This window comes from Anolis carolinensis, chromosome 3 (genome assembly GCF_035594765.1).
Source record: "Anolis carolinensis isolate JA03-04 chromosome 3, rAnoCar3.1.pri, whole genome shotgun sequence".
Lineage (NCBI taxonomy): Eukaryota > Metazoa > Chordata > Lepidosauria > Squamata > Dactyloidae > Anolis > Anolis carolinensis.
Window position 1 is genome coordinate 233,552,567 of NC_085843.1, and position 16,702 is coordinate 233,569,268.

The 16,702-nt window shown below is 40.5% G+C and overlaps 1 protein-coding gene across 1 annotated transcript in view; it reads left to right on the plus strand.

Annotated features, from left to right (window-relative positions):
- The first annotated feature begins 693 nt into the window (after window positions 1–693).
- pprc1 (PPARG related coactivator 1) overlaps window positions 694–16,702 on the plus strand; it is a 30,054-nt gene continuing 14,045 nt past the window's right edge. Inside the window, exons 1-4 of the mRNA XM_008116070.2 lie at window positions 694–848; window positions 8,600–8,740; window positions 10,002–10,154; window positions 16,374–16,472. Coding sequence (XP_008114277.2) covers window positions 741–848; window positions 8,600–8,740; window positions 10,002–10,154; window positions 16,374–16,472 — 501 coding nt within the window. The 5' untranslated portion in view covers window positions 694–740. The remainder of the gene's footprint in view (window positions 849–8,599; window positions 8,741–10,001; window positions 10,155–16,373; window positions 16,473–16,702) is intronic.

Here is a 16,702-nt window from a genome sequence, read left to right on the forward strand (position 1 = left end):
TGTCAAATTTGTTGTATAACATGATGTTTTGGTGCCGAATTTGTAAAATCATAACCTATTTTGATGTTTAATAGGCTTTTTCTTAATCTCTCCTTATTATCCAACACATTCGCTTATCCAACGTTCTGCCGGCCTGTTTATGTTGGATAAGTGAGAATCTACTGTACCTTACAACCTCTGAGGATGCCTGCCTTAGATGTGGGTGAAACGTCAGGAGAGAATGCTTCTGGAACATGGCCATACAGCCCGAAAAACTCACAGCAACCCAAAATTATTATTATTTAGGAAGTTCAAATAGAGAGAAGAAAGAGGTGGATATAATAATAGTAATTTCCCAGTACATCACTTATATCACCAATGCACCCATGAAAAGTAACAAGGAAGAGGACAAAGTTGGATAACAGGCATGGGCAAACTTCGGCCCTCCAGGTGTTTTGGACTCCAACTCCCACAATTCCTAATAGCCTACCGGCCGGTAGGCTATTAGGAATTGTGGGGGTTGGAGTTCAAAACACCTGGAGGGCCGAAGTTTGCCCACGCCTGTTGGATGAGGATGATAATAACGCACCAGCTGAAGAGAGTGCTGCAGAGTTCTAATCTCTAGCCCCAATGATACTCTAGGAAAGCCTCGCTCGATGTACTTTGCGTAAGCCCCGCCCCTTCCTGCCCGTGCCGAGGCGCCTTCTGGGAGCGGGAGTTCCCCAGTGCCGGCCGGGCTGCCGAAGCGAGGAGGCGCCAAGATGGCTGCGCGGTGGGGCGGCGGCGCGGGGCACGCCGGGGCCGGGGGCACCCTCCCGCTGCGAGGCGGCGCGGACCCCGCGTTGGGCGGCGGCCTCTCCTCGACGCAGGTACCAGCCGTGCTGGGAGGGAGCCGGAAAAGGCGAGCAAGGCGGGCAGGGAGGCTGCGGCCAAGCGGACACGTGGAAGCGGCATGGCCGGCGTGGGAGGGCGGGCGAGTTGGCTGGAGGAGGCCGTGGGGCCCGGTTGTCGGGGCAACGGGGCTCTCTGAGGGGAGGCTTCCAAGCCTGAGGGGCCGCTAGGTATTGGACTTGGCTGCGAAGGGGGAACCCGGGAAGGACGTCTGCCGCCACGTCTCGAGGAAGCTTTGCTTTGAGGCCTCTTGGGAGGACTCCCGAGGCCAGACAGCCCCATGGGACCCCTTCGGGGCTCTCTGCTCGTCTGAATGGAAAACACGGGAGCAATTCTCCGCAGACGTGGTTGCAGTGCCCTTACACACAGCCATATAACCCAGAATATCAAGGCACATCATCCACAATTCCTGCTTTGTACTGGATTAGCTGAGTCCACACTGCCATATAACCCAGTTCAAAGCAGATAATGTGGGATGTTATATAGCTGTGTGGAAGGACCCTCCTTAACCCGCAGCAAAGGGAATGTGGGATATTTGCGCCATTGCACTCAATAGTAAAGACTTGCTGTATATATTTCAGATTTCAATATTCATGTCAAAAATATGTAGAGTGATTTTACATAGGATTTGTACTACATTAGAACAGTAAAGACAAATATCACTTAAGGAAAATAAACATTAAATATTAAGTAACTAAAAAAATAAGGGGTAAACATTTGCTATTGCAACACATCCAATGAAGTGGTTTAAAACCATTATAAAAAGAATGGACTAAGTACGTTCCAGTTTACTTGGAATACACAAAGCCCAGAATGAGGCTGAAAATGTTAAGCATTGTCATTTCATTTTTTTAGGGGTGGGGGTGGGAGTGCTATGGGCTGGCTCTACAGTACTGCCAAACAATGCAATTTGAACTATTAAATGGTCAGTGTAGACCAGGCATGGACAAACTTTGACCCTCCAGGTGTTTGGGGCTTCAACTCTCATAATTCCTAACAGGCTGTTAGGAATTGTGAGAGTTGAAGTCCAAAACACTCGAAGGATCAGTTTGCCTATGCCTGGTGTAGATGTTTATTTACTATTTTTCATTTAGAATATTTATATCCTTCTCTTGCAGCGCAGTCTCAAGAGTGGGCGACGAATTGTTAATGTTAATTGTTAGTCTCCTGCTCTTAGACTCACAACCTAAATAAATCGAAATACACAAGTTTGTACTGCATGATATGGGTCTTCCACACTGACCATATATGTGCATATATTTGGCAATGTACAGCCTAGCGTTCAAACACTTGTTACAGTGTGGCTTCTTTTTTGTGCCTCAGGGTGAGGACGCCATGACCAGCATTGTAGGGTAGGGGGCAGACTAGAATCATTATTGAAAAAGCCACGAGGACCATTCAAGTCCAATCTCCTCCAGACAGGAAAACGCCATCAAAGCACCCCGGACAGATGGCCGTGAAAGTCTCTGTTTAAAAACAAAGAAAGCATTGTAAAAAGGATCCCTGATGCTTTTGCTTTTCTTTAACTCTTGCTGCTTTGCTTGCCTCACCCCCATTTGCTGTTCAGTCCTAATTAATGATGCTGTCTTATGATACAGGCAGCTCCCTGTATCCACACATTCTTTATCCACAGGTTCAACCAACCATGGCTTGAAAATATGTTGTTGTTTTTTTAAATGCAAAAATGTAATTTTATATAAGAGACACAGTTTCACTGTTCTGTTTCATATAATGGTACTGGAGCATCTATGGATTTTGATACTCACGAAGGATTCTGAAGCCAGCTGTAACACTAATTCTTCTAAGACAGTAGTTCTCAAACTGGGGTCCCCATATGCTTTTGGCCTTCAACTCCCAGAAATCCTAACAGCTGGTAAACTGGCTGGGACTTCTGGGATTTGTAGGCCAAAAACACCTGGGGACCGCAGGTTGAGAACCACTGTTCTAAAAGAACACAGTTCATGTGCATCTCCGTCTTCTGCCAGCGTATGCCATCTCATGTTCTCTGCACTGACACTCTCTTGGTTATTAAAGATTTTGCTGCAGTGTTTTCACTTAACACAAGCAATTTAGGGCAGAAGCCATTTATGGGAGTCAAGGGTGTGATAGGAATGATAAATAACAATGAAGTGTTTGCTGGCTATTTTGCAATCTGCTCACTTAGAGTTCACACTGGTTGGACTCTTCCATACCGGCTTCTCCCTGATGTACTCATTCAGTGAGATGAATGAATTAAGTATGTAACTGCAGACAGTGCTCCCAACCATGAGAAAAGAGAATAATTTGTTTTGTGTGTGTGCAGAGAGTGATAAAGGGAAGCGAGTTGACATAACTTCTATTGCTGCATTAACAGGCTGTTATAATAGGTAGGGTGGGAGAGGTGTCTAATTTGCATATAGCTGTTTTACATTGGGTTTGAAGCGATATATCCATACACAAATCCCTGAAGTTAATTTCTATTCTGAACTCTTGCCTCCCCAAGATTATATCTGGTTGTCAGTATTTCTGATACCTCCCATTCACTGTTTAAGTTGAATATGGTTGCATCCTTCTCCTAGACATCCTCCCATACCTGTAGTGTCTAGCAGAAAATAGTAAAGTGGAAAAGAAATTGATCTATTGATAGGGGTTTCTGGATCCTGAGCTGGAGATGTAAGTTGCTGTAGATTTGGTGGAAGGGAGGGGTATTTCATCATCACAAGCATAGGGTTTTGTGGGTGAATGTTCAGGAAAGAGATAACATACGTTAGGTGTACCTGTAGGTATAGCTTTCAATAAAACATTACAAAAACGTCCATGATTTTTTTCACTCAGTATCTGTCCAAATTTCATTTATTTAGTTAGTTGTGTTATACTCAGGGATAGCTGTGCATCCTTTCTTGGAGGCAGGGCGCTAATGCTTCCTTTCAAGAAGGTGAGATGTTTTGTCGAAAAATGTTTTTACACCTATTGGCGTCCTTTGCAACATCATGAAAAATATTACTGTTGCTTATAGCAAAAAATATATATAGTATTTTTTAGACTTCAAAAGAAAAAAAAACTTGATCCAAATCTCATGTCAAGTTGTAGCCTGTATTGAAATCTTTCTGCTTCTGTGTATTGTTCACATTGCTTTTGATCTCTTGAAATATAATACATTTATATTTAAATATAATCCCCTCCATATCCAGGCATTCGGCATCCATGGATTTAACCAAGCACAGCTTGAATTTTTTTAAAAATCCAAATGGCAAACCGTGATTTTGCTATTTTTATAAGAGAAAATGGAGAAAGAATGTGTAAAAACACTTACAGCTAAACATTAAAACAAAACTAATAAACTTAGATGATTTATATAACTTCAAATTGGGCAATAAAGGCATATAAATAAAGATTTTGTGTATTTGTGTTCAGCCATCAAATAAAATAGTTACTATAATTAAGAAATCAGAAGAAAACTATGATTTGGAAGGACAGCCATAGAGGAACTAAATAAGATCCTTTAATGTAAAGATACTAAATTCAGAATAATTCATACTGTAGTATTTCTGATATGTATGGGTGCAAAGGTAGACAGTGGGAAAAGGTGACAGGAAGAAAATAAATGAATTTGAAATGGTGCTGGAGAAGAGATCTACATATACCATGTATTGCTTGAAAAATCAAATAAAGGGTCTTGCAGCGAATAAGTCCTGAATTCTAACTAGAAGCCAGTATGACTAAACTGAGGTGCTGTCCTTTGGACATATCAGGAAAAGTCAACAGGAAAAAATGATAACGCTTGGCAAAGTGGAAGGCAGTGGGAAAAGAAGATCACATTACAGATGGCTTGATTCAATCAAGGGAGCTTCAGCTCTGAGTTGGCAATATCTGTGCAAGGCAGTTGATGACTAAAGATTTTGAAGGTCATTCATAAAGTCACCATAAGTTGAAGTCAACTTGAAGGCCAATAACATCAAGGCCAACATCTAGGATGTTTAACAATCAGATAATTAGCTTGAAAGCATAGCTGAGAGATGAACCTGGAGGATGATCAGCAATAGTACAACTGTGGAAACACAAGTGTATAAATGTTAGAGTTCTTAAAAAATAACACACTTCGCTGCTTCTGTGAAAAATCGCTGAGACTATTTCTGCCATCTTTTTTATTACTTATTAGACACAACACATTTTACAGTGTGTCATAGAAAAGTTAACTGTTTAACATAAAGAGTCAAGGAACTGAATGATGAAATTGACATAAATAACTACAGAGGTGTGGTTTATTTTTATTTGTTATGCTAATCAACAAATTCAAGAAGACAAGCACTCATTCACATATATGGAATGATGCTTGGTGAAATTAGACATTAACTTTGGAGACCAGATAAAATACTGTATGTTGTATTAATGCTTAGCAATGATGTTAATTTATTCGTAAATTTTGATTTTGCTCTATGTCTATTTTTGCAATAAAAATTGTTAGATAGATAGTTGTACTTAGTTACAGTAGTGTACTGGGATGGTCACGTCAATGTAGGTGATAAGCATGGAGGTTAGCCTCCTTTGAACTCAAAGCAGAAATTGTATGGAACTTAGAGCAATCATTATTCTTCTTTGTCAAAACTTTTCTTTCTTTTCTTCCACACTGCTCCACCCCAACACATTGCATATAAAACGTGTACTGTGTGTACAGTTTCCCCCATACTTTTGGGTCCACAAGTTCATTTGGAAGCTTGTGGCAGTGGTGTGCACAGTCTCTTCTCCCAGCCTGGAGGCTTCTACCTTCTAAGACACTATCTTGCTGGAAGAGTCCCCAATTATTGTTCAGGGTCTTCCCTCTTGGTATGGTGCTCTCTGACTATGGCTCAAACATAGTTCTTCACCTAATGGACTTGCTGGATAACATGATGTAATTGTGCTGTCTTAGTGATCTATTTTGCTTAGGGTAGCTAGCACATAAAGAATCCAATCCTTTCTCATTGCTGTTCTAGCATATGTAGAGAAGCCAACATTTTCATTATGGAATTGTAACTCATTAATACTTTTATGAATGCGTCATTGGTGCATGTGGCATCTAGCACAGTTCAGAAGCAGAAAGACAAGTGCCAGTCTTATCCCTACGCCCAGCCCGTGAGCACATTTCATGTATTATTGTTGAGGATAATTCTACTTAAGTTTCTGTATCAACTATGACCAGACCAGGTCAAAGATATACTGACCGCTAGCCATGCACTGCTAACCTTTCATCTGAATTACTGCAGTGAGTTTGGATGTGGGACTATTAGTGGAAATATCAATTCAGAGAGTAAATAGCATGTAGAAAGTTGATTACTTTGAATGTATCACCCCAGTGTTACATCGACTTCACAAATTACCAGTCTAGTTTTGATATTGGTGCTAAGCTTTAAGGCTTTTAATATCTTAGCACAAGTCTTTTAGGGACCAGCTGTTCCCCTATGTTCCTGTCAAATTATTAAATTGTCTTCACATCACATGTTTACATCAGAACCTTTAATAAAGACAAGATTTGTCAGTTGGCAGAATTTTCATTCATTCAGATATGTTCAACAAGACAGGATTGCCTGTGTGTGCATCAGTAGCAGGTGGCAGGACAATGTGATACAGCAGCACTCCTAAAACTTGGGTTGACTATTCCTTGGTTGGCATTAGACCGCATTGAACAATGCTGAACATAAATAAGGCAACATTAATGGAATTCTAGTGGTTGCTCATGTGGCAAACACAGTTGGTGTCAGTTGCTTTTCTGTGACTGCACTCCGATCATATAACATTGTCCTTAAAGTTATTATATAAGGTCAGTTAGATAACGTTTAAATCTGGAATTCCACTTGCATGGTTGAGCTCCATCAGATCCTTCAGTACATGCTTTGCTGGTCAGATTGCCATCCAAATGTGTCAATTCAGCATCCAAAGAACATCTGTCAGGACAGTATGAGGACTCCTCCCAGATATCATGTGTGTGTGCGCTTTCTGCTGACTCAGGAGTGGGAGTGCTTCCTACTTGTTTATCCTGTTCTTTTAGGAGTATTTAGAGGGAAATAGCACTTAGAATGTAACTACTTTCTCTGAGCCTTAAAAAAATAAAAGTGATTTTCCTCATTTAATCTGAATATTTTGTGGTGGCTCTGAGTACCTTGCAATCTCTCCTCCTTACTCTTTTTACCCCCAGTGGTGTCCCTAACTGTTTATTTTGTTCCAGTAAATCTCTCCTCTCCCAAGACTCCTCTGAGGATGCTGTAATTGATGATGTTTGAAATATTTGAGGGCTAGATTTTTTCAGGGTGGATGATAGGACCAATGCCTTCATTCGCAGTAACACAGAGAGCCTTGTTCATGACTTCAGAACTCTGAATGTCTGGCTTGAAAACTTCTCATGTGACTGAGGGATGTTCTATGCTTTAGGCTAAGCAATAAAAGGACATGAAAACAGACAACTGAATAGAAAGAAATTAGCACATAATGGCATCCTAGTCTTGGGTAGAAATGCAGGACTGCACTGGTAGGCATTCTGTGCCTCTAATAAAATGGCTTTCCGACTAACAACTTGTTCATCAATATGTTTATTTGTTTGGATATTGCATTCTAGCTGTTTATGAGTAAAACACTAAGGCCCGTGTGGCTTTTGAGGATTTAGAATAAGGATATGCAAACTAATGTCCTCCAGATGTTTGGACAATTTAGAAGGGACAATTATGAAGGGTTGTGAAGGCTGTGATCCAAAATATTCAGGTTGTCTAACCTTGTACATCTGACTTACAAACTACTCATAGTTACAAATGGGGGTGAGCAACAGGGAGAGAGATCTACCTCTCAGAAGGGAATTTCACTCCTAAAAGAGTTATCATGGGAAAAGGTGTTTCCACTGAAGCTTTCTCACCAATCCTTAGTTCTACAACAAGCCAAATTTTCCAAAATCCAATTATCACAGAGAGACAACTGGATTTTGAAAAGGAGGTGAAATCTCCTGAATAGGGGCATAGACAGCAAAATAAATACCGCAGGGATTTTAACCCTTCCCTATGCTATCCAAAACACACACACATATATGGCTGGGGTTACACTTAAAATGTACCTGTTCCAACTAACAGATACAACTTAAGAACAAACCTACAGAACCTATTTTGCCTGTAACTTGGGAACTGCCTGTACTAGAATGAAGATAAGCTTCACTTCACAGGTTTTTTAAGGTGCCCGATACTAGGTTGTTGTAACCTGATAAGTGCAACATTATTAATTTTCAAGCTTTGCCTCCAAATGCAAGCCTTCCTATTGTTAAAGGTTTCTTTATTATATACTTGCTTGTTTGAAATATAATGAGGCATCTACCACTAGCAAGATACCAAATGTCAGAATGCAGCATCATAAACCAACAGATCTCTTGGTAGGGAAAAGAAAACCAAATTATCAAGGTTTAATTAAGAAAAGAAATCATGTGAATTAAAATGCCTTTTCTTTAAAAACATTGTTATAAGTAATTGGTGTAAAAAGTTCCCACATTAGAAGCAGAAACTTGTAGATCACAAACACACAGCTGGTGGATGCTATAGCTTGCATGCCTCTTTCCCACTCTTGGTACTGTGCAAGCAGTTCACTAGCCAGCTTAGGCTCCCCAGGTGCAGAAATGTTGGTTTACAGTCAGTATTAGGAAGGACTTTATTGATTGCCTTAATCAATTATGTTTAATCTATTCATCCAATTCACTTTGTTTCTTTTTTACATGCTGTTCTCTCTCCCTTCTTCCCCAAAGTACTTACTGGCAGAGGATTTACATTTGGCATCATTGGAGGCAGAAACCATTCTCGAAGCAGGAGAATTTCTTGAAACAATGCAGGACTACTTAGACTCTTCTGTCATCTCTATCATTGAAGATTTCAGTAGTTTGAATGAGGTATGGTTCATTCTGTTCATTTAGAGCTGAGTGGCTCTCCATCATCCTGTGGTCTTCCTGAAATGGCAGCCCATGTGGGACTCTGCTATATCAAAGTAGCAAAAGATAAAAATGGATGTTTGTTTTTGCTTAAAGCATAAATATGATAAATTATGCAAATCCAATACAATACTCTGCTTTCATAAAACTCTTATGATTTAGCAGTTGTGTATTATATGGACTAGATGGAAAAGGGATGGGTGTATGGAGGTCTAGTTGCCTAGTCATTACATGGTCTACTTAAGTGTCTTCTCATTTAGTTCCATAGTGATCATGAGCTGATTGCCTTTCCTGTCTCAGCTATTAGTTATTGGTTATCAGTTGTTGTTGAGTTTGTTTTTATGATTTTTATATGTTTTTATGTATTCATTGTAATTGAATGTATCTTATGTTGTGTTATGTTATTGTTGCATTACTTGGCTTGGTCCCCATGTAAGCTGCTCCGAGTCCCTTTGGGGAGATAGGGTAGGATATAAGAATACAGTTGTTGTTATTATTATTATTATATTATTTTCTCAGTAATCTTCAGGGCAAGTGCTATTTAAAGTTAATCCAAAAGTGGGCTATGGATATATACAGTGAAGCTTCCTTTGCCTGTTCTAATGTTTTTGTGGCTGGTTGCTCACATGCTATCATTTGGTTCTTAGTAAATGATGAGCACATATTTGGGGAACAGAGGAAGCAAAATGATAAAAGTCTTTTAAAGATCTGAAGTTTGCCAGCCTCCAGTTTTCATTGTTGCTTCATAGCTTGGAGCAGCAGTAGGTGCTGATGAATTCAGCTGTATCAGATTTCCCCATGTTGATATCCTTCAGATGCTGTACTATGGTAGGAATTGTGGCCCATATATATAGAGTGCTGTGAACTAAAAAGCATTTCATGTATTAGCAGCAGTAGCAGCAACAACAACATTATTATTATTATTATTATTATTACCATTAGATTCTGAGGCTTTTGGGACATAGAAGTGTTGTGTTCTTTCATCTTGCATTTCTGATTTGGCTGTATTTATCAGTAATCCCTTTTCATTATTGTATTCTTTGACCTCTAAACCTTAACTACTACCTCTTTATTGTGTGAATTTAAGAACATTATACCAGTCTTAAGTGCCATTTCCTTTCCTGATTATACCATCAGGTAAAACTACATTGGACATCCTTGAGATTTGTGTATATACTGAATAGTTTTTCTCTGCCTGGTTTGCTTTTCTCCCCAACAACAGACAAAGGGCCACATGGATGCTGAGAATGAGCTTTCCCTATTGACTGCAATCACTGAGATACTGGACAGCACCGATGATGAGTCTCTTTCTCCTTTTGACACAATTCCCGACTCTGAGTTACTCACGTCTCCCAGGGAACGTGAAAATTCTTCAGTAAGATGTCATTTATAACATTACTCATTGGGCAGATGACTTTTTGCTTTTGGTTGAAGAATAGGAAGAATCTTCCTATCAACTTGTCTGTGTGTATGTACCTTCAAGTGGCCTGTTGACTTATCATGACTTCATGAATTTTTCATTTTTTAAAGGCAATGAATATTTTAGGGCAGTCCTAAGCAACCACTGGCTCTCCAGGTGTTTGGAACTTCAACTCCCAAAAGCCCTAGCTACCTTGTCCAGTGGTCAGGAATTCTGGAAGCTGAAATTCAAAACACCTGTAGGGCCAGAAGTTGGGCAGGCCTGTTTTAGGGTATTTAGGTCCCTTGCCTACCAGCTTAGTCTATATCTATATTTTCTATATCTATATCTATATCTACATTTATATCTATATATCTATATATATCTATATCTATATCCATAATAAAAGCGAAAACCCATATGTGTGTATGTGGCACAGGTGTCTGCTCACACAGACAGCCTCTGGCCTCCACAAACGGTATAGTTCCCAGTGCTAAGACGCCACCAAGTCACTCCTTTCCACTGACATTGCGGTTACAGTGAGCGCCATGAACATGTAGCCTCACCCCTGCCAATGTCCTTCCCAAACACTACGGCCCACCACCCAAGGAATGCTTTCATTTGGGGACCATTTCATCCTAGATTTTAAATTTTCCTCCACCACAGACAGGCATCCCAGGGTTCTCCATTGGTGTGGAATTTGCATGACCCCGCCTACTGCCCTTCCCTTTCAAATCTGTCTGCATAACAAACACAGCCAAACCGAGCTGCAACTAAACTTACTGGAGGAGTTTGGGGGATTGACTCCACATGGTGGAAGTTGTAGTTCACCTTGCATCAAGTCAGAGCACTGAAACTCCTACTGGGGAATTTAGAGGAGTTGTAGTTCACCTACACCTAGAACACAATAATGGGTCTGGCTCTGGACCAAACTTGCCATGCATACCTGATATGCCCAGATTTGAATACTGGTGGGGTTTGAGGGGAATTGGCCTTGACATTTGGGAGTAGTAGGTACTGGGATTTATAGTTTACCTGCAATCCACCAATGATGGACCAGGACCAAACTTGGCACACAGAGCACCCAAAACCAATAGAACATATTGGACTACTTTGGGGAAAAGGGAGTTATAGTTCATCTGCATCCAGAGAAACAGTGACCCCCACCGACAATGGACCTGGACCAAGCTTCGCACAGAGAAGCCTCATGACCAATTGAACATACTGCAGGGGTTTGTGGGAATGGGTCTCGATTTTGGGAGTTATAGTTCACCTGTATCCAAAGACCATTGAACCCAGCCAACAATGGATCTGGACCAAGCTTGGCACACATAACCTACTGTGGATACTGACAGATATTTCAGGACAATTGCTCCGGGAATCTGGGAGTTGTAGTAGTTCACCCCCATCCAGAGAGCACTGCAGCCAGGCAATGACCAGCCAACGACAGATCTGGACCACACTTGGTACACAGATCCAAAATGGCCAACTTTGAATACTCACAGGGTTTGGCGAGGATTCACCTACGATTCTGGGAATTGTAGTTCACCCACTCCAAACTGAGAATACATAACATTCAAAGACATATAATGCCTTACTCAAATGACCCAGGCACCGCCGGGTTCCCAAGCTTGTCTGTATACAGTGTTCCCTCACTACTTCGTGGTTCACTTTTCACGGATTCGCTGTTTTGCTGTTTTTTTAATAAACACAAAAATATTATAAATCGTAAAATAATATTATAAATCCCTCTTTCTAGTTCCTTCCTAAGGAGAAACCTAAAGAAGGAAGGAGAAGCCAAAGAGAGAGAAAAGGAGGCTGAAGCAGCTTTGTTTTTGCCTCAAGGCAGCGGCAGTGGAGGGAACGTCCCTATATAGCGTCCAAATATAGCGGCCCTACTTTGCGGATTTTCACTTTCGCGGGTGATCCTGGAACGTAACCCCTGCGATAAGTGAGTGAACACTATATAATAAAAGTCAGTGTTTGTATGCGGCTATGTGGCAGCTTTCTGATTGGCCGCCACTTCCACAGGCCACTGTGACCGTCAGGAATGACGGACATGGCCCAACGTGACACACTTAACCCCCATGGCCTGGTGCCGTTTGGAGGAGGATGGGCCACGGATTATGGGATTTGCAGTACTTTGAAATGCTTCGACTCCCACAGACTACTGCAATGCTGACCAATGACGGAACTGGACCAAACTTGGCACACAGAACCCCCATGACACCCTTTATGTCCTGGTGCAGATTGGGGGAAAATGGACCATGGATGATGGGATTTGCAGTACCTTAACTCACTTCCTTTTTTTTTAAAATATATTTTATTGATATTATCTCATATTTCATGTTGTGAGTATATTGCACATTTAATACAAACATTCATACCTACACATCATTTATCTCTTATCACATTTCTCAATCATCTTCCCATCTATATTGTCTACTCACATATCTAATATATCATCATTCTATTCATTCTTTTTTCCCCTCCCCTCCCCCTCCCCTCTCCCACCCCACTCCCTTCCCCCCACCCCTACCCCATACCACAATTCCATTAGAAATTTAACCATGAGCACAACTTTTCCCATTTCTGTACAATATTTACATTGGCTTCGCCTCTTTTTATCCAATCTGAATATATTGTCCATTTCTCTTTAACTTTCCTCATTTTATCTTCCTTCTTATCCTCAGAGGTTACATTTGCAATAATTTCTGATTGAACCTGGTCAAACAAATAATTATTCCAATTCACCATATTCCACTTTTTTTCATCTCTCCAGCCCCATGCTATTACTGCCTTCCCTGCAAGAATCATAGCTTTGAATAGATCTTGGTGTTTTACATTAATCTTATTGTTCCCTAATATCCCCATCAACATTAATTCCATGTTTACTTGGAGTGATATTCTGAATAATTCTTCTATTTTCCCCGTTATTTTTTCCCAAAATGATTTTACCCTTGGACATTCCCACCACATGTGGGCATACCATCCCTTGCTTACTCCACAATGCCAACATGTTGAATTTTTGTCCCTGATCATATTTGCTAATTGTGCTGGGGTGCGGTACCATTTCCATATGAATTTCCTTTCCATTTCTTTGTACTTCTCGATTTTAATTTTTGTGGCCTCTCTTTCTAAGTTCTCTATTGTTTGTCTTGTAAGTACCCCCTCTTTTTGCCATCGGTCTTGTAATGTTCTTATGATATATTCCTCATCTTTGGTCATCGCTTTGTATATTACTCCCACCAGCCCTTTCTCTGAAGTCTGTGCTTTCTTAATTATGTGTTCCATCATACTCTCCTTAACTATACATTCTCCATATTTCCCTTGTTTCAGTTTATTATATAGTCCAATATCTTAATCCAATTTTTATCTCCCATCTTATCTATTATTCTGTTTATGGGGATAAGATGGCCGTTCATATCGTATAAATCTTTAATCCTATAGTATCCTTTGGCCTTCATTTCTCTCCACCAGCCGGAATCAAACTCCTTCTCGTAAAGGCTTTCAATTGGGGTCCATTTTGATATTCCTGGCATCCATTTAAATTTCCATTTTTTCCAAATTTTTAATGACAATTTTCTGGGGCCTCTTGTTCTTTTAATACTTGTTTCCAAGTTCCTTGTAAAAATTCCAAAACTTGCCTCTCTCTTATTAACTCCTTCCTCTATCTTAAACCATTTATCTCTTTTCTCTCTCATATTTTCGAATAATGGTTTTATTTGGAACGCTTCATAATATAGTTCTAAATTTGGGATGCCCCACCCCAGATCTTCCTGGTGTGTAAAGTATATTTTATTTGGTAGTCTTGATTTCTTTTCTCCTAAGATCCATTTCTTGATAGTCCTATTCCAAATATTTAATTGTCCTTGTTTAATTTCCAATGGAAGAACTTGGAATAAGTATAATAATTTAGGTATCAGAAACATTTTAGTTGCTTTTATTTTCCCTAAGGTGCTCAGATTTTTGTTTTTCCAATTTTCCATATTGTTAGAAATTTTCTTCCATGCCTGTTTATAATTAATCTCCACCATCTTTCCCATATTCTTATGTATAATCTCTCCCAAATATTTTATTTTCTTCTTACCCATACCCATTTCTGTTATATTATCTATTTCTCTTTTTTCTTTTTTGTTTACATCAAAATACATAATTTCTGATTTCTTTATGTTTACCCCCAATCCTGTTTACTCACTTCCTGAGACTATTGCAACTACCAGGAATGACAGAATTGGATCAAACTTGGCACACATATCCCAAATGACACACTTTACATGCTGCACCAGTTTGGGGGAGAATGGACCAAGGATTATGGGATTTGCAGTACTTTCAAACACTGTCTCTGACCATTGTTACTCTAACTAATGATGGATCAGGACCACACTTGGCACACATACCCCCCATGGCCCAATTTACGTCCTGGTACAGTTTGACGGAAGACATACCAAGGATAATGAGACTTGTAGTACCTGCACTCACTTCCTGAGACCATTGCAACTGCCACAAATGACTCATCAAGACTAAACTTGGAACACAGAGCACCCATGACCCACTCTATACCCTGGTGAAGTTTGGAGTACGATGGACCATGGATGATGGGAATTGCAATACCTTCACTCACTTCCTGAGAACATTGCAACCCCCACCAATGCCTGAACAAGACCAAACTTGGCACATAGAGCCCCCCCATGTCCTACTCTACACCTGGGTGCTGTTTGGAGGAGGATGCACCATTGACTATGGGACTTGCAATACCTTCACTGGCTTCCTGAGATCACTGCGACTCCCACCAACGATGAATCAGTACCAAACTTGGTACACAGAGGCCCCATTACCCACTCTACATCCCGGTGTGGTTTGGAAGAGTTTGGATTGTGGATGATGGGACTTGCAGTAGCTTCACTCTTCCTGAGACCACTGTAACCCCCACCAATGTCTGATCAATACCAAGCTTGACACATACAGTCCCCATGACCTACTATACATCCTCGTGCTGTTTGGAGTGGGATGAACCATGGATGATGGGACTTGCACATGGGAGTTGTAGTTCACCTGCACCCACTGAACCCCGCTGACCCTGGACCTAGACTAAACTTGGAACAAGGGCAAACAATGGCTTCCTCCAATGACCCGGGCACCGCCAGGTCCCTAAGCTAGTACTTTATAAACTTTGACTCAACCTTTACTTGGTTAACTGGAAGATAGATTTGGTGGAGGATGGTGTAATATTCACTTTGTTTTTGTAATGCCAAGAACTTGTCACACAGTGGTAGAAGTTGTTGCCCCGGACCTTTACAGTAGCCATGCTTTCCCCTACCCAAAGCAGACAGAGATATGAGTGACTCTAGCATCCTCTTTCTCTGCATTGGCACTTATCCTGTAAGTTTTGCAGGCGCATACTTCTTGGTATTGTGAAGTCAGCTCTTTGTTTTTTGAGCCCTCATTAGACCTCTTTTTGGTTTTCATAGATACAAGTCACATTTCCATGTTAATAGTCGTCATCATTGTTCTCCTCAGGAGCTATGGAAGTGTTTTTATGCACTCAGTCTATATGGTGTTTTGGTAGCCACATCTTTGTTGCATATTAACAGTGGTGACACCATTGTCTCTCGGCTAAGACAAAATAAGATTCCTTTTGTTAACCATGTATATATACACTTGGTCATTCAGAAAATCTTGGCAGGAATCTCTCTTGGTGTCCTCACATAGCTCACTGGAAATTGCATAGAGTCAGAGTGCCCCCTGATGGGCATGTTCAGAATCATGTAGTTGATGTGATGGGTTAGTCCCTTGCATTTTGCTTAAGATAAACAAAGAGCCCCAGTGTACATTTAAGAACTTGGAGGTTGGCTGATGTCCTATGCTTTCAAGTCATTTCAATCTATGGTGACCCTAAGGCAAACATAGCATGGGTTTTTCTTCACAAAGTTTGTTCAGAGGGGACTTAACCTTCCTCTTGAGGCTGAGAGAGTATAGCTTGCCCAAGGTTGGTTTTCTATGGCTGAATACACTGACTACCCCACACTGGTTTTAATTTGGAATGGTCTTGTATATCCCTGGTAGGCATCAATTAGTTGGCGTGTGAATAAGCTCATTTTGTACAATTTGAATGAAATTGTGATTCATAGAATCATATTATATTTCCATTGAAAATATAATGCTCCCTTTCCACACTTTTTTTCTTTTTTTTAGTTTCAGAGGTTTCTCAGCTTATCTGTATCACCCCCTAAGAAAGACTTGAATACCGAGGATTTTACAGAACCTAGACTGTGTAACATCATGGCAGAGAAGGTGAGCTAGTAGGGTCTTTTGTAAACTGAGTACTAGGTGTTCCAGTTTAATATTTCTGGCTTATGTGCTCCTTTATTAACATTTTCCTGCTTCTTTACGAAGTCTGAATCCCTGCTTTGTATTTGTTCTAATGGGATGGGGGAAACACAAAAGTGCAAATGAGTTCTAGTATAGCAGGGTACAGTTGCGTAAGTGCAACTTCTAATGTCAATGTAGTAAAGAAATGAGAA